The sequence below is a fragment of the Leucoraja erinacea genome, chromosome 5 (assembly GCF_028641065.1).
Source record: "Leucoraja erinacea ecotype New England chromosome 5, Leri_hhj_1, whole genome shotgun sequence".
NCBI lineage: Eukaryota > Metazoa > Chordata > Chondrichthyes > Rajiformes > Rajidae > Leucoraja > Leucoraja erinaceus.
Window position 1 is genome coordinate 97,413,690 of NC_073381.1, and position 24,164 is coordinate 97,437,853.

Genomic DNA, 24,164 nt, shown 5'->3' on the forward strand with positions numbered 1-24,164 from the left:
GAAAACAATAACAGTTACGTGCGGATGCTGTTCATCGACTTCAGCTTTGCCTTCAACACAGTCATCCCCCAACACCTGGTGAATAAACTCGGCGAAATAGGCATCAGCACCCCACTATGCAACTGGTTACTGGACTTCCTCACCGACAGACCACAGACAGTATGAGTTGGCAAAAACTCATCAGAGACCACCATCGTGAACACCGGGATCCCACAGGGATGTGTGCTGAGCCCTCTTTTGTTCATGCTGATGACACATGACTGTTGTGCCAAACATAATTCGAACCACATCATCAAGTTCGCAGATGACACAACAGTGGTGGGTCTCATCAGCCACGATGACGACTCAGCCTACAGAGAGGAGGTACAACAACTCATCAACTGGTGTGACATCAATAACCTTCAACTCAATGTCAATAAAACAAAATAAATAACTGTGGACTTTAGGAAGAAACAGACAGCACACACCCCACTCACCATCAATGTCAGTGCAGTGGAGTCTGTGAAAAGCACCAAGTTCCTGGGAGTGCACATCACAGATGATCAGACATGGTCCACCAACACCATATCCCTAGTCAAGAAAGCACAGCAATGCCTCCACTTCCTTCGACGGATGAGGAGAGCCGACCTCCCCCCTTCTGCCCTCACCACTTTTTACAGGGATGCCATTGAGAGCATTCTTACCAGCAGTCTCTCAGTCTGGTATGGCAGTTGCTCTGCTGCTGACAAGAAGGCCCTACAGAGAGTGGTGAGGACAGCGGAGAAGATCACCAGATCACCTCAACCAGCAATCTAGGACTTATACCCATCTCGCTGTCGCAAGAGAGCAACCAATATCATCAAAGACACCACCCACCCAGCATACAAACTGTTCACCCTCCTACCATCCGGCAAGCGCTACCGCAGCATGCGGAGCAAAACCACCAGATTCAAAAACAGCTTTTACCTTCAGGCCATCAGACTACTCAACACACACAAGAAAATTCCATGAACATTACACAAACAAAGACCAACTGACTGTCAAAATAACTTTAACTCAATGTCTGCAGTATGCTATTTGCACTTTTCTATATTGCACCTTTATTATTGCACCTTAATAACATACCTTAAAATGTTACTACACTCTAGCACACTGTGAATATTTTATATAATGTATATGTCCATTGTCTATCTTTATTGGTATATAGTCTGTCTGTGTTATAAATATTACTTGCACATTTGGATTATGGGGAAACGCAATTTCAATCCTCTGTGTAACTACTTGTTGCATTATTTGAATTGACAATAAAGTTTACTTTGACTTTGAATTTTGGATTCTGCAAACATATAATTTAAGCCCGGGGGAGCATTATTTTCTTTTTGTTATTGTTCAAATAAATACCATTATTATTTTACAAACAGATTCATGGTTGATTACGATAACATACTTCCTCCCTTGGATGACTTCGGCAGCGAGTGAAGTATGAACTATTACACGGTTTGAAATCACAGAGCTTTAAAATCTTCACATAGTCACTCACGTGAAATAGTAAGATTAAACGAGTTTACGAGTTTGAAGTTTGATCTGTATTTTATGAGGAGTTACGATGAAGGATTACGTGCCCTCCGCTCCCACCCTCAATTATAGAGATCAACTGGTAACTTAGTTCTCCTTTTCTTTACTATGTTTATTTCAATTATTATGTTGTTTCTGTGCTTCCACACAGCTGCTTTGAAGTATGGCGCGCATGCGTGCTGGACGGGTTCTTCACGTAATCCCTCATCGTAACTCCTCATAAAATACAGATCAAACTTCAAACTGGTAAGTTCTCATTTAATCTTACTATTATACAGTCAGAACTGTTTTCCCCAGGATGGAAATTTAAAGACTAAAGTGCATAGCTTTATGGTGAGAGGGGCAAAGTTTAAAGGAGACTAGACCAAGTGCAGACCCGTTGGGTCTGCTCCCCCAATGGTGTGATCCCCCAACCCAATATTCCACCATGCACCCGTCTCCTCCAATGGAACTGAAGCCGTTCTCAAAAGTAAGATTCCAGCACTGCCCTGCCATCCTCAGCAGTGGATTAAAAAAAAAATCCAATGGCACCTCCCCTGCCTGCTGCAGCAGTGAAAAGTTCAGAGTGTTCCTGTCTTGCAACTTTGTTTCGAAGTGTGTTGGAAGCTGGCATGTAAATGGAGAAGCCAGTTTCTTTTTGGGTGGGGGGGGGGGGGGGGGGGGGGGGGGGGGGGGGGGGGGGGGGAGAAGGATTTGATTAAAAACGTATACTTCAACACGACGAAATGAAATGAGGAGCGGATACTTAGAAAGAAAAGCGAAATCTCTACCGAAATGGAAAATATCTCGGAGATTGAGCGGCTGGATTGGGCGTGGCAATGAATCAAAGGAAGAAATGCAGCCGGCAGCCGTACATGCAAATGAATCCATTCCGATTGGACATCTGCGAGCATCGGCCATTCCGATTGGACTTCTGCGAGTATCGGGCACGAATCGAAAAGGAGGAAGGGCGCCGGACGGCAGTCGGTCGGATGGCCCCAGAGTTTTACAGATATACTAGACCAAGTGCAGACCCGTTGGTATATTAACTAGCGTAACTGTTTCCCCAACAGCGTGCGTGGGGGGGGGGGGGGGGGGGGGGAGGGGGAGAACTCATATTAACCACCGCCCAAACTCACAGGTGGGGGGGGGGGGGGGGGGGGAAGTGAGAAGAGGGGAGGGGAGGGGAGGAGGAGGAGGAGGAGGAAACGGGACAGATTTGGGAGGGAAAGGAGAGCGGGGTAGGGGGAGAGAGAGGGGGATGGGGGAGAGAGATGTGGGGGAGGGGGGGATGTGGAGGGATGTGAGGAGGGAGGGAGTGGGAGAGGGGGGGGGGGGGAGAGAGGGGAAAGAGTGGGGAGGGAGAGTGGAGGGGGAAGGGGGAGACATGGAAGAGTGGGGAGGGAAGAGGAGAGGGGTAGGGGGAGTGGTGGAAGAGGGACAGAGGGGTAAGAGGAAGGGGGTGGGTGGAGAGAGGGAAGGGAGTGGGGTAGAGAGGGAAGGGGGGTGGGGGAGAGTGGGATGGGTGGGAGAGAGAGGGATAGGGAGAGGGGTGAGGAGAGGGAAACAGAAATTAAGTGCAGTAGTAGGCCATTCGGCCCTTTGAGCCTGCACCACCATTCAATATGATCATGGCTGATCATCCAACTCAGTAACCTGCCTTCTCTCCATACCCCCTGATCCCTTTAGCCACAAGGGCCACATCTAACTCCCTCTTAAATCTAGCCAATGAACTGGCCTCAACTACCTTCTGTGGCGGAGAATTCCAGAGATTCACCACTCTCTGTGTGAAACATGTTTTTCTCATCTCTGTCCTAAAGGATTTCCACCTTATCTTTAAACTGTGACCCCTTGTTCTGGACTTCCCCAACATCTGGAACAATCTTCCTGCATCTAGCCTGTCCAACCCCTTAAGAATTTTGTACGTTTCTATAAGATCTGCCCTCAATCTTCTAAATTCTAGCGAGTACAAGCCGAGTCTATCTTGTCTTTCTTCATATGAAAGTCCTGACATCCCAGGAATAAGTCTGGTGAACCTTCTCTGTACTCCCTCTATGGCAAGAATGTCTTTGACCATTGGACATTGTGACATCACACGATGGAACGTTCAGCGGGTGCTGGTGCTCCTGCAAAGGCATATGTAAATGATTCCATTCCGATTGGACATATGTGAACATTGGGCATTGTGACATCACACGATGGAACGTTCACCAGGAGCTGATTCTATGGGTGAGATGCCAGTTTTTTTTTAAATATTGGGAGGGGGGGGAGGGGGGGGAGAAGGATTTGATTAAAAATGCTTACATAAATACGACAAAATGTAATCAGGAGTTTCTATAAGATCCTCCCTCAATCTTCTAAAATCTAGCGAGTACAAGCCGAGTCTATCCAGTCTTTCTTCATATGAAAGTCCTGACATCCCAGGAATCAGTCTGGTGAACCTTAACCATATAACCATATAACAATTACAGCATGGAAACAGGCCATCTCGACCCTTCTAGTCCGTGCCGAACACGTATTCTCCCCTAGTCCCATATACCTGCGCTCAGACCATAACCTTCCATTCCTTTCCCGTCCGTATAACTATCCAATTTATTTTTAAATTATAAAAACAAACCTGCCTCCACCACCTTCACTGGAAGCTCATTCCACACAGCTACCACTCTCTGAGTAAAGAAGTTCCCCCTCATGTTACCCCTAAACTTCTGTCCCTTAATTCTCAAGTCATGTCTTCTTGTTTGAATCTTCCCTCCTCTCAGTGGGAAAAGCTTATCCACGTCAACTCTGTCTATCCCTTTCATCATTTTAAAGACCTCTATCAAGTCCCCCCTTAACCTTCTGCGCTCCAAAGAATAAAGCCCCAACTTGTTCAACCTTTCTCTGTAACTTAGTTGATGAAACCCTGGCAACATTCTAGTAAATCTCCTCTGTACTCTCTCCATTGGTGAACCTTCTCTGTACTCCCTCTATGGCAACAATGCCTTTGAGCATTGGGCATTGTGACATCTGTTTCCCCAACGGCGTTTGCGAACGGCGTTTGCGGGGGGGTTAGAAGAGGGGAGGGAGGAGGAGGAAACGGGATAGATTTGGGAGGGAAAGGAGAGAGCGGGGTAGGGGGTGAGGGATGGGGAGAGAGCTTTGGGGGAGGGGGAATGGGGGGAGGGAGGGGTGGAGGGAGGGATGGGGAGAGGGGGGGGGGGAAAGAGGGGAAAGAGTGGGGAGGGAGGAGGAGAGGGGAGCGGGAGTGATGGAAGAGGGACAGAGGGATAGAGGAAGGGTGTGGGGGGGATGGGAGAGGGAAGGGGGTGGGGTAGAGAGAGGGATGGGAGAGGGGTGAGGAGAGGGGGAGGAGAGAGTGGGAGAGAAGTGGAAGAGTGGGGAGGGAGGGAGGGGTAGAGGGGTAGTAGGGGAGTGGTAGAAGAGGGACGGGGGAGTGGTGGATGAGGGACAGAGGGGTAGGGGAAGAGGGTGGTGGTAGAGAGGGAAGGGGGTGGTGGTAGAGAGGGAAGGGGGGTGGGGGAGAGAGATGGAGGCAGGGGGAGCAGAGGGAGAGGGGTGAGCAGAGGGACACATAGAAACATAAGAATTTGAATAATCGCTGAGCGTTCCCTATGGCAACAATGTATTTGAGTATTGGACATTATGACATCACACGATGGAATGTTCACCATGGGCTGGGCTCCTGCAAAGGCATATGTAAATGAATCCATTCCGATTGGACATATGTGAGCATTGGGCATTGGGACATCACACGATGGAACATTCACCATGGAATCGAAAGGCAGGAAGGGATCCGTACTGCAGGGCGGACAGATGGGTTTGAGTTTTATATATTAACTAGTAAAGCTGTTTCCCCAACAGCGTTTCGGGGGGGGGGGGGGGGAGAGGGGGAGGGGGGGCTGCGGCATCACACTCAAATTAATCACCCCCCCAAAACTCACAGGTGGGTGGGGGGGGGGGGGGGGGGGGGGGGGGGGGGGGGGGGAGGGAGGGAGGGGGAGGGGAGGGAGGGGAGAGGAGGAGGGAGGAAACATGACAGATTTGGGATTTGGGAAAGGAGAGCGGGGGTAGGGGTGAGAGAGAGGGGGATGGGGAGAGAGAGATGGGGGGGGGGGGGGGTGGGGGAGAGAGGGGAGGAGGGGGAGAGGGGTAGGGGGAAGGGGGCGGGTGGGGAGAGAGGGAAGGGGGTGGGGTAGAGAGGGAAGGGGGGTTAGAGAGAGAGGGAGAGGGGTGAGGAGAGGGAGAGGGGTGAGGAGAGGGAGAGGGGTGAGGAGAGGGAAACATAGAAATTAAGTGCAGTAGTAGGCCCTTCGGCCCTTCGAGCCTGCACCACCATTCAATATGATCATGGATGATCATCCAACTCAATATCCTGTACCTGCCTTCTCTCCATACCCCCTGATCCCTTTAGCCACAAGGGCCACATCTAACTCCCTCTTAAATATAGCCAATGAACTGTGGCCTCAACTACCTTCTGTGGCAGAGAATTCCACAGATTCACCACTCTCTGTGTGAAAAATGTTTTTCTCATCTCGGTCATAAAGGATTTCCCCCTTATCCTTAAACTGTGACTGTTCTGGACTTCCTTATCCCTGTTCTGGACTTCCCCAACATCTGGAACAATCTTCCTGCATCTAGCCTGTCCAACCCCTTAAGAATTTTGTAAGTTTCTATAAGATCCCCCCTCAATCTTCTAAAATCTAGCGAGTACAAGCCAAGTCTATCCAGTCTTTCTTCATTTGAAAGTCCTGACATCCCAGGAATCAGTCTGTTGAACCTTCTCTGTACTCCCTCTATGGTCTGTTTCCCCAACGGCGTTTTTGCAGGGGGGTGAGAAGAGGGGAGGGAGGACGAGGAAACGGGATAGATTTGGGAGGGAAAGGAGAGCGGGGGAGGGGGGGTGAGGGATGGGGAGAGAGCTTTGGGGGAGGGGGGATGGGGAGGGTGGGGGCAGCAGGGTGGGGGGGGAGAGGGGGGGGGGAAAGAGGGGAAAGAGTGGGGAGGGAGGAGCAGAGGGGGTAGCGGGAGTGATGGAAGAGGGACAGAGGGATAGGGGAAGGGTGTGGGGGGGAGAGAAGGTAGGGGGTGGGGTAGAGAGGGAAGGGGGGGGTGGGGGAGAGAGGGGAGGGATGGGGGTGAGGAGAGGGGGAGGAGAGAGTGGGAGAGAAGTGTGAAGAGTGGGGAGGGAGGGAGGGGTAGGGGTAGGGTAGCGGGAGTGGTAGGAGGGACAGAGGGGTAGGGGGAAGGGGGTGGTGGTAGAGAGGGAAGGGGGTGATGGTAGAGAGGGAAGGGGGGTGGGGGAGAGAGAGATGGGTGGCAAAGGGAGAGGGGTGAGGAGAGGGACACATAGAAACATAGAAATTAAGTGCAGTAGTAGGCCATTAGGCCCTTCGAGCCTGCACCATTCTCCATTCAATATGATCACGGCTGATCATCCAACTCAGTATAGGTGCACAACCTTTTATCCGAAGATCCAAATAACGAAAACCTCCGAATAGCGACATTTTTTCGGTCCTTGAAGAAAGGTCCTTGAAAACGTTCACCGTGGGCGGCCCGCAGAGGTGACAGTGGAACCTCCGGTCGGTCCTTGAAGAAAGGGGAACTAAATCCCCATTCATAAAAGAGAAGGTGAGGGTATATTGCGCGGGAGGGTTAATAATTGATAATATGCTGCTACCTGCCAGCTGAGTTAAAAGGTTCCCACGGTAGACTCACGATACACAGTGTATCGTGAGTCTTGCGTGGGAACTTTTAACTCAGCATGCAGGCAGCAGTAGATTGTCGCTCCCTTAAGTTTCACCCCACCTACACCCCTCTGCTTCCCGGCCATGTGTGTGATACCTTCCCTCCCCTCTCCAGCTCCCCGCTCATTGCACCGGCGCGGGGGCTTTGTACTGTCTTCACGTCGCGATGCTAGCAGCACAGTGCCAGTCACCGGAGACATCAGGACCAATGGAACACCGACCCCCAGGCCCACTGCAAGCACGGAGATCCCAGATCAGCAACTCCAGCCCAGCCCCGTTCCAACTCCAGAGGAACACGCTCCCCGTATGGGCAGAAGCTGATGGTGTGCAAGGGGTGCGTCTTGTTCTTGGGGTCGCGCAGCTCGGGCTGTGGGCGAACTGCCACTTGTTGCCATAGCGGCCCATCGGGGAGCAGATTCCTCTGGAGTTGGAGGGGGAGGGGGGTATTGTGCTGTTTGATCGCCCCCTACTATTCCAGGGACAGGAGACAGGACGTTCACCGAGGGCGGCCCGCAGAGGTGACAGCGGAACCTCCGGTCGGTCCTCGAAGAAAGGGGAACTAAATCCCCATCCATAAAAGAGAAGGTGAGGGTATATTGCGCGGGAGGGTTAATAATTGACAATATGCTGCTACCTGCCCGCTGAGTTAAAAAGTTTCGACGGTAGACACGATACACAGTGTATCATGAGTCTTGCGTGGGAACTTTTTAACTCAGCGTGCAGGCAGCAGCAGATTGTCGCTCCCTTCAGTTTCACCCCACCTACACCCCTCTGCTTCCCGGCCATGTGTGTGACCACAGCCAGCAGCAACTCCAGCCCAGCCCCGCTCCAACTCCAGAGGAACACGTAGGGGCAGAAGCTGATGGTGTGCAAGGTGTTCTTGGGGTGGCGCAGCTCGGGCTGTGGACAAACTGCCACTTGTCGCCGTAGCGGCCCATCGGGGAGCGGATTCCTCTGGAGTTGGAGGGGGAGGGGGGTATTGTGCTGTTTGATCGCCCCCTGCTATCCCAGGGACAGGGAGACACAGCGGCTTTTTAGACTGGTGGGCAATCACTTCCAAAGTTCTGCCCACACAGTCAGTACACCTCTCCTACACTGCATTTCATACAAACATTTATTCTGCAAGAAAAAACGACATTGAAGATTCAAACTCGCGACCGAGTAACTGCTGGGATCAAGGCGCAAACTCGCGACCTTGCGGATATGAGCCGAACACTCTACCACTGAGCTAGCCATTAAAATCTACGCTAAAAAATTTCCATTCCGAAGACCGACAAATTCTGAATTACGAAAAGTGTCTGGTCCCAAGGCTTTCGGATAAAAGGTTGTGCACCTGTATCCCGTACCTGCCTTCTCTCCATACCCCCTGATCCCTTTAGCCACAAGGGCCACATCTAACTCCCTCTTAAATATAGCCAATGAACTGACCTCAACTACCTTCTGTGGCAGAGTTCCAGAGACTCACCACTATCTGTGTGAAAAATGTTTCCCTCATCTCAGTACTAAAGGATTTCCCCTTTATCCTTAAACTGTGTCCCGCGTGTCCTGGACTTCCCCAACATCTGGAACAATCTTCCTGCATCAGACAAATGCAATTCAGGACTTTTCACTTCACAAGCAAAATCAGAATGACAGTTAGTGAAGAATTTGAATAATCACTGAGCGTTCTCTATGGCAACAATGTATTTGAGCATTGGGCATTGTGACATCACACGATGGAACGTTCACCATGGGCTGGGCTCCTGCAAAGGCATATGTAAATGAATCCATTCCGATTGGACATATGTGAACATTGGGCATTGTGACATCACACGATGGAACATTCACCATGGGCTGGTGCTGCTTGTGTGGGTGAGAATCCAGTTTATTTTTGAAATATTTGGGGGGGGGGGGGGGGGTGAAGGATTTGATTAAAAAAGTGTACTCAAACACGACGAAATGTAATGAGGAGCGGATACTTAGAAAGAAAAGCGAAATCTCTACCGAAATGGAAAAGATGTCGGCGATTCTGTGTCCGGTTTCGGAGTTGCGGAGAATCAAAGGAAGAAACGCGGCCGGAAAGCCGTACATGCAAATGGATCCATTCCGATTGGACGTCCGCGAGCATCAGGCATTGTGACATCACACGGCGGGAACGAATCGAAAGGCAGGAAGGGATCCGTACTGCAGGCGGACGGATTTGAGTTTTATATATTAATAGATAGATAGATAGTGCGGGGCAAGTTTTCTACAAAATGCAGGAGTAACTCAGCGAGTCAAGGAGCATCTCTGGAGAACATGGATAGATGATGTTTCAGATTGGGATCCTTCCTCCTGTATGTTCTATATTCTACGTCATTAGACATTACCAAGAGCATCTTTAATTATAGTGAGTAGGAAAGAACTGCAGATGCTGGTATAAATCGAAGATATACACAAAATACTGGAGTAACTCAGCGGGACAGGCAGCATCTCTGGGGAGAAGCAATGGGTGATGTTTCAGGTCGAGAACCTTCTTCAGACTGATGATTATAGTGACCTTGGTAGACAAAAATGCTGGAGAAACTCAGCAGGTGAGGCAGCATCTATGGAGCAAAGGAAATAGGTAATTTTAGCCATTTTCAGTTATACCAAGAAAAAGCAACGACACCAGTCTGAAGAAGGGTTTTCGGCCCGAAACGTTGCCTATTTCCTTCGCTCGGTAGATGCTGCCTCACCCGCTGAGTTTCTCCAGCACTTTTGTCTACCTTCGATTTTCCCGCATCTGTAGTTTCTTCTTGAACAGGAAGTGGTCAAGATCAAACTTTTAGTAATATAGAAATTGTCCCTAGTGTGTCGGATAGAACTAGTATGAACGTGCAGTCGTTGGTTAGTGAGGCCCCGGTGGACCAAAGGGCCTGACTCCATGCTGTATCACTAAACTAAACAGCATGCTGCCTGACCCACTGAGTTACACCAGCACCTTGTGTCTTTTTCTTTGTTAACAAGCATCGGCAGTTCCTTGTTTCCATCCTCTTGTATAGCTGGAACATTATATCCCATCTCCTGTACCCAATACCCTGAGCAATGAAGGCAAGCATGCCAAATGCCTTCTTCATTACTCTGTCCACATGTGTTGCCGTCTTAAAAAAAAATCTAGAGCAACAGAGTATAGAACCTAGAATAGTACAGCACAGAAACAGGTCTCTTACCTGCCTGTTGATAATCCATATCCCTCCGAAGATAGAAACAAAAAGCTGGAGTAACTCAGCGGGACATGCAGCAACTCTGGAGAGAAGGAATGGGTGACGTTTCTTGAAGAAGGGTCTGGTTCTGGGCTTCTGCTTGTAACAATTCTTAAAATCATAGAGACAAACAGCATGGGAACAGGCCCTTCGGCCCAACCCGTCCGTGCCGACCAAGATGCCCCATCTCAGATAGTTCCAAGGGGTGGGAGATTGCAACCGTCACGTAGACCGTCCTGTTTCGACTAATACAATCAACTCGACGTGCACAAACGGAAGATCAAATAGAACAAGTTGTCCAACAACTTTAGGTTGTGCACGCCACACGAAAGAAGAAGAAGCTAGTTCCAATTTGCCCGCATTTGGCTCATACCCTCAAAACCTTAATTATCCACATATCTCTCCAAGTGTTTTTTAAATTTTGCTATTGTACCTGCCTCACTCAACAGACTCCACTGGCAGCACGTTCCATGTACCTACCACCCTCTGTGTGAAAACGTTGCCCCTCGGGTTCCATTTAAATCTTTCCCCTTTCACTTTAAACATGTTTAACTACAAATTGTCAGGCTACAGAACTGTGCCTCGGATATTGGGGTGAGCAACACAGGGGCCCCACAGGGGATGGTCCTCTCTCCCTCCCTGTTCACTATCTACACCTCAGACTTCAGATATAACTCTGTCGCCTGCGGGAATATACAGATGACTCTGCAACTGTGGGCTGCATCAGTGAGGGGAGGGAAGCTGAATACAGAGGTGTGGTCAACGGCTTTGTTGAGTGGTGTGGGCTGAATCACCTGCAGCTCAACACCAACAAGACTAAGGAGTTAGTGGTGGACTTTAGGAGGAGAGGAATATCCCTTTCTCCTGTCTCCATCAATGGTGTGGATGTGCAGTTTACCAGGGAGTACAAATATCTTGGAGTGTACCTGGAAAGTAAACTGGACTGGTCCAGGAATGCTGAGGTCTTGTACAAGAAGGGACAGAGCCGGCTGTACTGTTTGAGAAGGCTCCGCTCCTTCAACATCTGCAGTAAGATGCTGCAGATGTTCTATCAACTGGTGGTGGCCAGTGCCATCTTCTTCACTGCCGGCAACAGGATCAACAAACTCACCAGGAAGGCCGGCTCCATCCTGGGGGAGGAGTTGGAGTTGGATTCAAGGGAGGTGGTCTTGGAGGAGAGGATGCTCCTCAAACTGCGGAGCATCCCGGACAATACAGCTCACCCCCTCCATGACACACTGGTCAACCTAAGGAGCACCTTCAGCAACAGACTGGTTCCACCAAGATGCAGCACAGAATGCCACAGGAGATCCTTCGTCCCTGTGGCTATCACACTGTACAACTCCTCCCCCTTCTGTCATGGGGTAGACTGACTCCCCCCACCCCCCCAACTCCCCAATCCTTTCCACTCATGTTTCATGTATTTTGTGTTTTATGACTGGTGTCAGATATATTTCCCTCCTGGGATAAATAAAGTTCTATCGTATTGTATCGTACGTCCACTTGTTTTTGAATCCCCTACCCTGAGTGAAAGGCTCTATGCGTTCACCATGGTTATTCCCCACGTAATTTCCAACTCAATGGAATCCTTCCTGCAGCAGGGTGACCAAAACAGAACATAATTCTCCAAAGGCGGCTTCACCAGCACCTTGCACAACTGTCACATAACCTCCCAACTAATAAGTGCCAAGGCCATCCTTCACGAATCCCCTCCAGCAACTTTCCTACCACAGATGTTAGTTTCTCCAGTTTATAGTTCCCAGCTTCTTCTCTGCAGCCCTTCGTAAATAATGGTACACAATGAACCATCCTCTTGTTTTCCGTCACCTCACCCACATCTCATGATGACTTATATATCTCAGCTGGGGCGCCTGCATTATCTACTCCAGCTTCCCACACTCTCCTTGCATATGATAAGGTCATAAATGATAGGAGCAGAATTAGGCCATTCGGCCCGTCAAGGCTACTCTGCTATTCAATCATGGCTGATCCATCTCTCCCTCCTAATCCCATTCTCCTCATAACCCCTGACGCCCGTACTAATCAAGAATCCATCTATCTCTGACTTTAAAATATCCACAGCCTTCTGTGTGCAAAGAATTCCAGATTCACCACCCTCTGGCTAAAGAAATTCTTCCTCATCTCCTTCCTAAAGGAACGTACTTTAATTCCGAGGCTAGGACCTCTGGTCAAGCTGGACACAAAAAGCTGGAGTAACTTTGTGGGTCTCAACCCGAAACGTCACCCATTCCTTCTCTCCAGAGATGTTGCCTGTCCTGCCGAATTACTACAACATTTTGTGTCTGTCTTCCATTCACTCCATGTCCCAAATTCCACAGTCTTTATTTCTTTCTCCAGAGTAGAAGCAGAAGAGAACCATTCATTGAGGACTTTACCCATCTCCTGTAGCTCCACATATAGATGACCATTTTGGTTTCTGACGGGCCCTATTTCTGTCCAGTTACCCCCTTTTCCCTTGACGTACGTATAACATCTCTTTGTATTCTCTGTACCCTTATCTACCAGAGCTATCTCCTCCCCTTCTCTGGCCCTCCTGATTCACTTCCTAAGTGTGCTTCTCAATCGCCTATACTTCCCCAGAGATTGTGAGCATTTGATCCTCCCTGCCTATATCTGGACCTTGCCTCCATCCTGTTCTTGACCAGAACCTCAATTTCGTTCCTCAGGTATAGACAGGTGAGATGGAATGAGTGCCTTGAGGAGTTAAGGAGTGTAGGTGTACACTTAAGTTGGTTTGGGAATAGCTTCATCCAAGATGGCAAGAAATTGCAGAGTTGCCTTACTGCACTTGCAAGTCTCTGTCTCTATGGAGTTTGCATGTTCTCCCCATGACTGCGTGGGTTTTCTCTGAGATCTTCGATTTCCTCCCACACTCCAAAGACGTGCAGGTTTGTAGGTTAATTGGCTTGGTAGAAGTGTAACTTGTCCCTAGTGTGTGTAGGGTAGCGTTAATCTGTGGGGATCGCTGGCCAGTTCAGGCTTGGTGGGCCGAAAGGCCTGTTTCCGCGCTGTATCTCTAAACTAAACTAAAGTTGTGGACGTAGCCCAGACCATCATGCAAACCAATCTCCCTACCATTGACTCCATCTACACTTCATTCTGCCTCAGCAAGGCCACCAACCCGACCGCTGCCCCACCGTGCCACTCCCATGTTAAAATGTTACATGAATATCTAGAAGATAGAACAGCACAGGACCAAGCCCTCTGGCTCGCAATGTATGTGCCGAACATGATGCCAAGTCTAACACTCATCTGCCTGCACATGATCCATTTACCTCTATTCCTTGCAAGTCCACGTGCCAATGCAAAAGTCTCTTCAATGCCCTGTAGAGGACGCAGGGAGTCTGCAGAAGGACTTGGACCGGTTGGGAGATTGGGCAAGGAAATGGCAGATAGAAAGTGTGTATCCATGCATTTTGGTGGTTGGAATAAAGGCATCGTCTATTTTCTAAATGGGGCGAGGATTCAGAAATCAGACATGCAAAGGGACTTGGGAGTGCTGATGCAGGATTCCCAAAAAGCTCATTTGCAAGTCGATTTGGTAGTAAAGAAGGCAAGCACAATGTTAGTATTCATTTCAAGAGGACTTGTATACAAAAACAGGGATGTAATGCTGAGGCTCTATAAGGTGCTGGTCAGGTCGTATTTGGAATATTGCGAGCTATTTGGGAACCATATCTGGTGAGGGTCCAGAGGATGTTTACAAGAATTAACCAGGAATGAGTGGGTTCACATATGATGAGCGTTTGACAACACTGGATCTGAACTCACTGGAGTTTAGAAGGATGAGGGGGACCTCATTGAACATACTGAATAGCAAAAGACCTGAATAAAGTGGATGGGGAGTGGATGTTTTCACTTGTGGGAGAGTCTAAGACTAGAGGCCAGAGCCCCAGTGCCTCAGAACAAAAGCACGCACCTTTAGAAAGATAAGGAGAAATGTCTTTAGCTAGAGGGTGGTGAATCGGTTGAATTCATTGCCACTGAAAGCTGTGGAGGCCAAGTCATTGGGCTTTTTTTAAGGCTGAGATGGACAGATTCTGAATTATGGGTGTCAGGGGTTTTGGGAAGAATGGGGTTGAGAGGGAAAGATAGATCAGCCACTATTGGTAGTCATAGGAGCAGAATTAGGCCATTCAGCCCATCAAGTCTACTCAACCATTGTTGAGTAGACTTGATGGGCTGAATGGCCTAATTCTGCTCCTATGACTTATGCACATATCTGCCTCAACCACCACCACTGGCAGCATGTTTCAGGCAGCATATAATCCTCTGACATTTCCGTCACCTCCAACAGGATCCCACCACTAGCCACATCTTCCCATCTCCACCGCTTTCCCCCTTCAGCAGAGACTGTGCCCTCTGCAGCTCTCTGGTCAACTTGTCTCTTCCCACCCAAACCACCCCCTCTCCAGGTACCTTCCCCTGCAACCGCAGGAGATGCAACACCAGTCCCTATACCTCCTCCCTCGACTCTGTCCAGGGACCCCTGACAGTCTTTCCAGGTGAGGCAGAGATTCACTTGCACCTCCTCCAACCTCATCTACTGTATCCGCTGTTCCAGGTGTGGACTCTAATGTATCAGCGAGACCAAGCGCAGGCTTGACGATCGTTTCGCTGAACACCTCCGCTCAGTCCGCCTAAACCTGTCTGATCTCCCGGTTGCTCAACACTTTAACTCCCCCTCCCATTCCCAATCTGACCTTTCTGTCCTGGGCCTCCTCCATTATCAGAGTGAGGCCCAGCGCAAATTGGAGGAACAGCACCTCATATTTCTCTTGCGTAGTTTACACCCCAGCGGTATGAACATTGACTTCTCTAATTTCAAATAACCCTTGCTTTCCCTCTCTCTCCATCCTTCTCCTGTCCCAGTTCTCCCATCAGTCTGACGGTCCCCGGTTACATTTTACCTGTTTGTTTCGTTGTCATCTTCTCGCTGCTAACAATGATCTATTCTCCATTTTCCTTGACTGTCATCTCTCTTGATGTCTCGTTTTTACACCTTACCCTTCCTTGTCTCTGTGTCTCCCTCTCCCCTGACTCTCAATCTGAAGAAGGGTCTTGACCTGCTCCAGTTTCAAAGACGTTCAGGTTTGTAGATTGTGTGGGAAGGAACTGCAGATGCTGGTTTACACCGAAGATAGACACAAAACGCTGGAGTAATTCAACGGGACAGGCAGCATCCCTGGATAGAAGGAATGGGTGACGTTTCAGGTCGGGTTGGGTCACGCCCCGGAAAGTCACCCATTCCTTCTCTCCAGACATGCTGTCTATCCCGCTGAGTTACTCCATCATTTTGTGGTTATCTTCAGGTTTGTAGGTTAATTGGCTTTGATAAATTGTAAATTGTCCCTAATGTGTAGAATAGAACTCGTGTGATCACTGGTCGGCACGGACTTGGTGGGCCGAAGGGCCTGTTTCTGCGCTGTATCCAGGGCAACATTGGCAAGTTTGCTGATGATACAAAAATAGTGGTTTAATAGATAGTGAAGATGGTCGTGAAATATTGCAGCAGGATCTGGATCGATTGGCCAAGGAGGTGGAGGAATGGTTGATGAAATTTAATACAGAGAAGTGTGAGGTGTTGAATTTTGGGACGTCTAACAAGGGCAGGACCTACACAGTAAATTGTCGGCCTCTGGGTGGTGTTGTAGAGCAGAGGGATCTAGGAGTACAGGTGCATGGTTCCTTGATGGTCGAGTCGCAGGTAGATAAGGTGGTTAAAAAGGCTTTTGGTACTTTGGCCTTCATCAGTCAGTGTATTGAGTATAGAAGTTGGGAGGTCATGTTGCAGTTGTATAAGACGTTGGTGAGACCGCATTTAGAATATTGTGTTCAGTTCTGGGCACCATGTTATAGGAAAGATATTGTTAAGCTTGAAAGGGTTCAGAAAAGATTTACGAGGATGTTGCCAGGACTAGAGGGTCTGAGCTACAGGGAGAGGTTGAGTAGGCTGGGTCTCTGTTCCTTGAAGCACAGGAGGATGAGGGGAGTTCTTACAGAGGTATACAAAATCATGAGAGGAATAGATCGGGTAGCTGCACAGAGTAGGGGAATCGAGGACCAGAGGGCATAGGTTCAAGGTGAAGGGGAAAAGATTTAATGGGAATCTGAGGTCACTTTTTCACACAAAGGGTGGTGGTTGTATGGAACAAGCTGCCAGAGGAGGTAGTTGAGGCAGGGACTATCCCATTGTTTAAGAAACAGTTATGCAGGTACATGGATTGGACAGGTTTGGAGGGATATGGACCAAACACAGGCAGGTGGGACCAGTGTCGCTGGGACATTGGTGGCCGGTGTTGGCGAGTTGGGCCGAAGGGCCTGGTTCCACATTGTATCACTCTATATGACTCTATATGACTCGAAGTCTAAAGTCTAAGAGACATGGTTGACCTTCGAAACTAAACTAAAACCGAATGTTTGTTTTAAATGAATAAATGAGTTGCATTTCCACTCCCTCCCCAAATCTCTCCTCCTCAATGGGACAGTATATGGTAACTTAAGGACGTCCACCAGTAATTGGTGCAGGAAGGAACTGGTTTAGACCGAAGATTAACACACAAAGCTGGAGTGACACAGTGGGTCAGACCGCATCTCTGGAGCTTCTACAGATGCGCCACAGAGAGCATTTTATCGGGACGCATCACAGCACGGTTTGGGAACAGCTCCATCCAAGGCCACAAGAAATTGCAGCGAATTGTGGACGCAGCCCAGACCATCACACAAACCAACCTCCTTCCATTGACTCCATTAATACCTCACGCTGCCTCGGCAAGGCCAGCAGCATCATCAAGGACGAGCCAGACCATGGCCACTCCCTCTTCTCCCCTCTCCCATCGAGTAAAAGGTACAGTGGTGTGAAAACGCACACCTTCAGATTCAGGGACAGTTTCTTCCCAGCTGTTATCAGGCAACTGAATCATCCTACCACAACCAGAGAACAGTGCTGAACTACTATCTACCTCTTTGGTGACCCTCGGACTGTCTTTGATCGGACTTTGCTGGCTTTACCTTGCACTAAACGTTATTCCCTTATCATGTATCTATACACTGTAAACGGATCGATTGTAATCATGTGTTGTCTTTCCATTAACTGGTTCGCACGTAACAAAAGCTTTTCACAGTACCTCGGTACATGTGACAATAAACTGAACTGAACTAAAAAACAAAAGGAACAGGTTGTGTTTCGGATTGAGACGTCACCTATTCCTTTTCTCCAGAGATGCTGCTTGACCCGCTGAGTTACTCCAGCTTTTAGTGTCTATCTACCAGTAATTGGACTGGGGAACATTTCACGCCTCCGTGACCAAGGAGATTATGAATCATTCACAAGCGAGCCTTATGACAGGAATACAAAGAGAATTTTGCTGACACCACCAGATCTATCACCACCTCACAGCCTTTCATGTTTACAAAGGATCAGAGTCTGTGTACAATTGAGCTCACCTAAGTCAATGTCTGATATCTGCTGTTTACTTAAAAATACACTTTAGGCTTGGTCTTCTGTGAGTGCATCAAGTTGGATCTTCCGGTTGCAATACACTTTAACTCCCATTCCCATTCCCATTCCCACACTGACCTATCTGTCCTGGGCCACCTCCATTGTCAGTGTGAGCCCAAATACAAACTGGAGGAACAGCATCCCATATTTTGCTTGGGCAGCTTACACCCCAGCGTTATTAATTCTGAGGTACACACTCTGAGTTACTCCAGAATTTTTTGTCTACCTTCGATTTAAAGCACCATCTTCCGTTCTTTCCTGCGGTATTAATTCTGAGTCTGAAGAAAGGTCTCGATTCAAAACGTCACCCATTCCTTCTCTCCAGAGATGCTGGAGTTGCTCCAGCTCTTTGCATCTATCTTCGGTATTAATTTTCATTTCTCTAACTTCAAGTAAACCTTGCATCTCCTGTCTTTCTGTCCCTCTTCCCACCCTCGTCATCCTACTGGTTTCACTGTCATCCTGCTGTTTGTATCCACCCATTATCACCTTCTCCACAGCGAACAATGGACCATTGTGGGCTCCAACATTCCTTGACTATCGTTGCTGGCTTTGATTTGTCCTTTTGCATCCCTTTCATTCATTTGTTCTTTGTACCTTTTCATATCTCTCGTATCCCCCTCTCCGCTGACTCTCAGTCTGAAGAAGAGTCTCGACCCGAAACGTCACCCGTTCCTTCTCTCCAGAGATGCTGCCTGTCCCGCTGAGTTACTCCAGCATTTTGCGTCTGTCTTAGGAAATACGTAAGGGTCATATAGCACAGAAACAGGTTCTTCGGCCCGACTTGACAATGCTGACCAACAGCCGGTCCCAGTAGGGTCTGAAGAATGGACAACAAACATAAACGTTGCCTTTCCATGTTCTCCAAAGTTCAGTGTAGTTTATTGTCATGTGTATCAAGGTACAGTGAAAAGATTTTTGTTGCGTGCTAACCAGTCAGTGGAAAGACAATACATGATTACAATCAAGCCGCCCACAGTGCATAGATACATAAAAAAGGAAATAACTTGAATGATGTTTAGCGCAAGATAAAGTCCAGGAATTCCGAGTAATCCAATCGGATGTTGACTGACGTGCTGAGTTACTCCAGCACTCTGTGACCCTCTATCCATGCACCCATTCAAATTCATTTTAAAAAGTTACAACAGGTAGAGCAAAGGGGAAGATACAGAGTGCAGAATATAGTTCTCAGCATTATAGCGCACCAGTTCCAGAGACAAAGTCCAATGTCCGCAATGGGGTAGAGGTGAATCGGACAGTACCCTAGCTTATGGAAGGACCGTTCAGAAACCTGATAACAGAGGGGAAGAAGCTGTTCCTGAGTCTGGTGGTGCGTGCTTTTAAGCTTCTGTACCTTCTGCCCAACAGGAGCAGGGAGAAGATTGACCCTCGGACTGTCCTTGACCGGACTTTGCTGGCTTAACCTTACATGAAACGTTATTCCATTATCATGTTTCTATACATTGTAAATTGATGGATTGTAATCATGTATTGTCTTTCCACTGACTGGTTTGCATGTAACAAAAGCTTTTCACTGTACCTCGGTACACCTGACAATAAACTACACTGAACTGAACCGAATGACCAGGGTGGGACAAGCCTTTGATGAAACATCTGCGGTGCAGTGCATCAGTTCCCTGGATGTTTTTTTTTCACGATTCCAGCACCTTGCCTTCCCCTCAGTCTCTCTCTCTCTCTCGCTCTCTCTCTCTGCTTACCTGCACAAACCTCTCCAGGGCAGGTCCATCCAGACAGCTATAGTTTGTGAGGAACGTCAGCTTTTCCAGCTGGAAGCTGCTCCGAGTGTTTGCCTCCGCCTGTCTCTCCAGTGCCTGGAAAACGGCAGCTCCAAGGAACAAGTAAAGGAAATATCCGAGCAGCAGCACCACGCTCCAGCTGACCCTGACGCAGTAGAGAGTGAAGTGGGACATGGCTGCGGCCGTGACTTCAACACCCTGCTTCAGCATGAACCAGCGTTCACCATCTCACTGGACGGGTGGCGTGAGATGGGTCCAATGGACGAATTATACCAGCTAGTCCCTTCTGGATGAAAACCGTTTGCTTATTCTCTCTGCCTGCCGAACCTGTTCAGCCGATATCCACCGTCAGTTTTCTGTTCCTCACAGGCCATTACACACCACTTACCTCACTCAGGCTGTTGCTATCCAGCAGGGCGTGATGCAGGGGAAACAGGTTGGTGCTGAGCAGATGGTGAACAGAACAGTGCCTCGTGTTACGCTTGGGTAGCTCGCAGCCCAGCGGTGTGGACATCAAAGACAGACACAAAACACTGGAGGAACTCAGTGGGACAGGCAGCATCTCTGGGGAAAAGGAATGGTTCCAAGATGATGCCTAATACAGGCGGCTATCTGCGTGCTAGCCACAGAAGCAGATCTACAAGCACATATTACAATTGCTCCACACTCTTAAACCTCCACTACAGCAACATTTCTTACGTTGACTATGATAACTACTATCGACCTCGTTGGTGACCCGCGGACTATCCTTGATCAGACTTTGCTGGCTTTACCTTGCACTAAAACGTTAATCCATTATCATGTATCTGTACACTGTAAATGGCTCGATTGTAATCATGTATTTGTCTTTCTGCTGACTGGATAGCACGCAAAAAAAGCTTTTCGCTGTACCTCAGTACACATGACAATGAGCTAATCTGCACTGGGTGTCGCTTTGCGAAGAGACCCTTCTTCAGACTGAGAGTCCGGGGAGAGGGCAACGAGAGATACAGACAGTGATGTAGAGAGATGTAGAACAAACAAATGGAAGATATGCATGAAAGTAACGTTGATCAAGGGAGCGGTCCACCGTTGGCTGTGGTGGGCTGGATGGGAACGAGTTATACACACAATGAAACTCACCAGTAGGACAGTGAAAATAGTACACGACTAGGGTGGGGGAGGGACAGAGAGAGCGGGGATGCAAGGGTTACTTGAAGTCAGATCTGTCTGAAGAAGGGTCCCGTCCCGAAATGTCACCTATCCATCTTCTCCAGGGATGCTGCCTGACCCGCTGAGTTACTCCAGCACTATTTGTGTGTCTATTCTTTGATATGAGCATTGAATTTACCAACTTTAGGCTACTAACATGCAACCACCCACTGTCTCTTCAGCCCCCACCCCTCATTTTTCCTCCTGTCTTCCCTATACACCACCTGGATCTGCATCCACTTATCCCTCCCCCTCCCCCTCCCCCCCCCCCACCACCCCCTACACACCCCAGGATTCCAGATTTTGTAGAACAAACCTTGCATTTGGGGACAGGTTTTGCAAGGATACTAATAAATGTGTAGTATTTAATGTAACTTTATTTTGGGACTCAAATTAGCAGCCAGATGTTCTTCCTACAGGTTTTAATGCTAAAAGCATTAAAATTGTTACCTATTACGTATGTAGAGCTGTGCGACAGAGTCATAGTTATAGCGTCATAGTGCACAGTACAGACCCTTCGGCCCAACTTGATCATGCTGACCAAGATGCCCCATCTTGCTAGTCTTCCTCAAAGATCCACTGATAGCCTATAAACCTCTCCTATCCAAGCATCTTTTAAATGCTATTACTGGACCTGCCTCAACCACCTCCTCTGGCAGCTTGTTCCACACACCCGTCACACTGAAAAGAAAGAGTGTGGGGATATAAGGAACTGTAGATGCTGTCATCCTGAGCTAAACACAAAGTGCTGGAGCAACTCAGCGGGTCAGGCTGCTTCTGTGGAGGGAATGGGCAGGCGTTGTTTCGGATCTGGACCCTTCTTTAGACTGGAGAGAGTGTGAAGGAAGATCATAGAAACATAGAAAATAGGTGCAGGAGTAGGCCATTCGGCCCTTCGAGCCTGCACCGCCGTTCAATATGATCATGGCTGATCATCCAACTCAGAATCCTGTACCTGCCTTCTCTCCATACCCCCTGATCCGTTTAGCTACAAGGGCCACATCTAACTCCCTCTTAAATATAGCCAATGAACTGGCCTCAACTACCTTCTGTGGCAGAGAATTCCAGAGATTCACCACTCTCTGTGTGAAAAATGTTTTCCTCATCTCGGTCCTAAAAGATTTCCCCCTTATTCTTAAACTGTGACCCCTTGTTCTGGACTTCCCCAACATCGGGAACAATCTTCCTGCATCTAGCCTGTCCAACCCCTTAAGAATTTTGTAAGTTTCTATAAGAGCCCCCCTCAATCTTCTAAATTTTAGCGAGTACAAACCGAGTCTATCCAGTCTTTCTTTATATGAAAATCCTGACATCCCAGGAATCAGTCTGGTGAACCTTCTCTGTACACCCTCTATGGCAAGAATTTCCTTCCTCAGATTAGGAGACCAAAACTGTTCGTATTACTCTCTGATAGAGCCTGGTGGTACAATATTTGTCAGAGGGGCACAGATAGGGTAGACATTCAGAACCTTTATCCCAGGGTGGAAATATCAAAATACAAAAAGGGTTTTGCTTTAAGTTGAGAGGCAAAGAATAAAGAAGATGCTCGGAGATTTTTTTTTTTCACAGAGGGTGGTGGGAGCCTGGAACGCATTGACGGGGGTGGTGGTGGCAGCAGATAGGATAGTGGCGTTTTGGAGGCTTTTAGATAGGCCTTGGATCTGTAGGGAATGGGTTATGCGCAGGTGGATAAAGTAATGGTCTTGGCTGGGCTTTGTGGGCAGAAGGGCCTGTTCTGTGCTATTCTACGAGACGTCACTTATCCATGTTCTCCAGATTATACTGCCCGACCCACTGAGTTACTCCAGCACCTTGTGCCTTCTTTTCATCTGTGAAGAGGTTTACTATCCTTTGACACCAAGTCTAATCTATCCCCATTAGTTTCCAAACAACAGGCTGTCACAGGCACCATTTATTTATCTTCCGTTCAATAAGGCAAAGAGCTCGGCAAACATCACGGGACATCACTGCACTATGTTTGAAAGGCCACTGTAACCCAGTGAACTCTTAGCACCTCAATAAACGCGCACAAAAAAACCTTAAAAGACCTCTTGTGTCGGAAGGAAAATAGGAAATGCAGGTGCTGGTTTACAACGAAGATAAACTCAAAATGCTGAAGCAACTTAGTGGAATAGACAGCATCTCTGGAGAGAAGGAATGGGTGACATTTTGGGCCGAGATTCACCGCCTTCTGACAAAATTAATTTCTCCCCATCTCCTTCCAAAAAGAACGTCTTTTAATTCTGAGGCTGTGACCTCTAGTCCGAGACTCTCCCACTAGTGGAAACATCCAAGAGCGGAATTCGCTATCAAAACATGGAGGGGACGGGGGACACAATTTTTTGGTGGCCACACGCGCATGCGCACACTCACACACGCGCGAGGCTGCGGAAGCTCAATCCAGTGCTAAAAGAGGAGATTTTAATATCGGGATCACAAAAACTTGGGGGGAATGTCCCCCACCTCTCAAAACATGGGGGTACGTGTCCCCTCTGCCCCCTCCCCCCCCCGGGTTTTCCGCCCCTGGAAACGTCCACTCTATCCAAGTCTTTTACTATTCTGTACATTTCAATGATGTCCCTCCCCTCATCCTTCTAAACTCCAGCGAGTACAGGCCCAGTGCCGCCATACACTCATCATAGGTTAACCCACTCATTCCTGGGATCATTCTTAGGAAATGAGGTTCTCACTCATGAAGTTTCTCCAGCACTTTGTGGTTTGCCAGTAGGTTACCCCGCCAGACTATGTCAACCCTGCATTTCACTGAGTTAATTGAGTAGCACATCGGTTGAGTTTATTTGCTTTTGTGATCCAGGCAGCTTTGGGAAATCGTATCGGCCACCTACGTTGTACTGAGGACATCAGTGCTTGTTAAGCCTGAGGTAAGGGTTGGCTGGCTTGATATGAGGCGCAAGTCACGTTCTTCGTGGGACGTTTGCATTCACAACAAAGATGGCATTCATGGACTGGACCTTTAATGGCTGTATTCGTAGAATTGACCGACTGTGTTGCTCGGGAACTTTATGTACATTAGGGCGGCACAGCGGTAAAGTTGCTGCCTCACAGCGCCAGAGACCCGGGTTCGATCCTGACTACGGGTGCAGTCTGTACGGAGTTTGTACGTTCTCCCCGTGACCTGCGTGGGTTTTCTCAGGGTCCCTCCCACACGCCAAAGACGTACAGGTTTGTCGATTTATTGGTTTGATATAATTGT

The 24,164-nt window shown here is 48.5% G+C and overlaps 1 protein-coding gene across 1 annotated transcript in view; it reads right to left on the bottom strand.

The window, feature by feature from the left end:
• The window catches only part of kcnk17 (potassium channel, subfamily K, member 17), a 33,494-nt gene extending 12,660 nt beyond the window's left edge, over nucleotides 1-20,834 (bottom strand). Inside the window, exon 1 of the mRNA XM_055636339.1 lies at nucleotides 19,721-20,834. Coding sequence (XP_055492314.1) covers nucleotides 19,721-19,969 — 249 coding nt within the window. The 5' untranslated portion in view covers nucleotides 19,970-20,834. The remainder of the gene's footprint in view (nucleotides 1-19,720) is intronic.
• Between the last annotated feature and the right edge of the window lie 3,330 nt (nucleotides 20,835-24,164).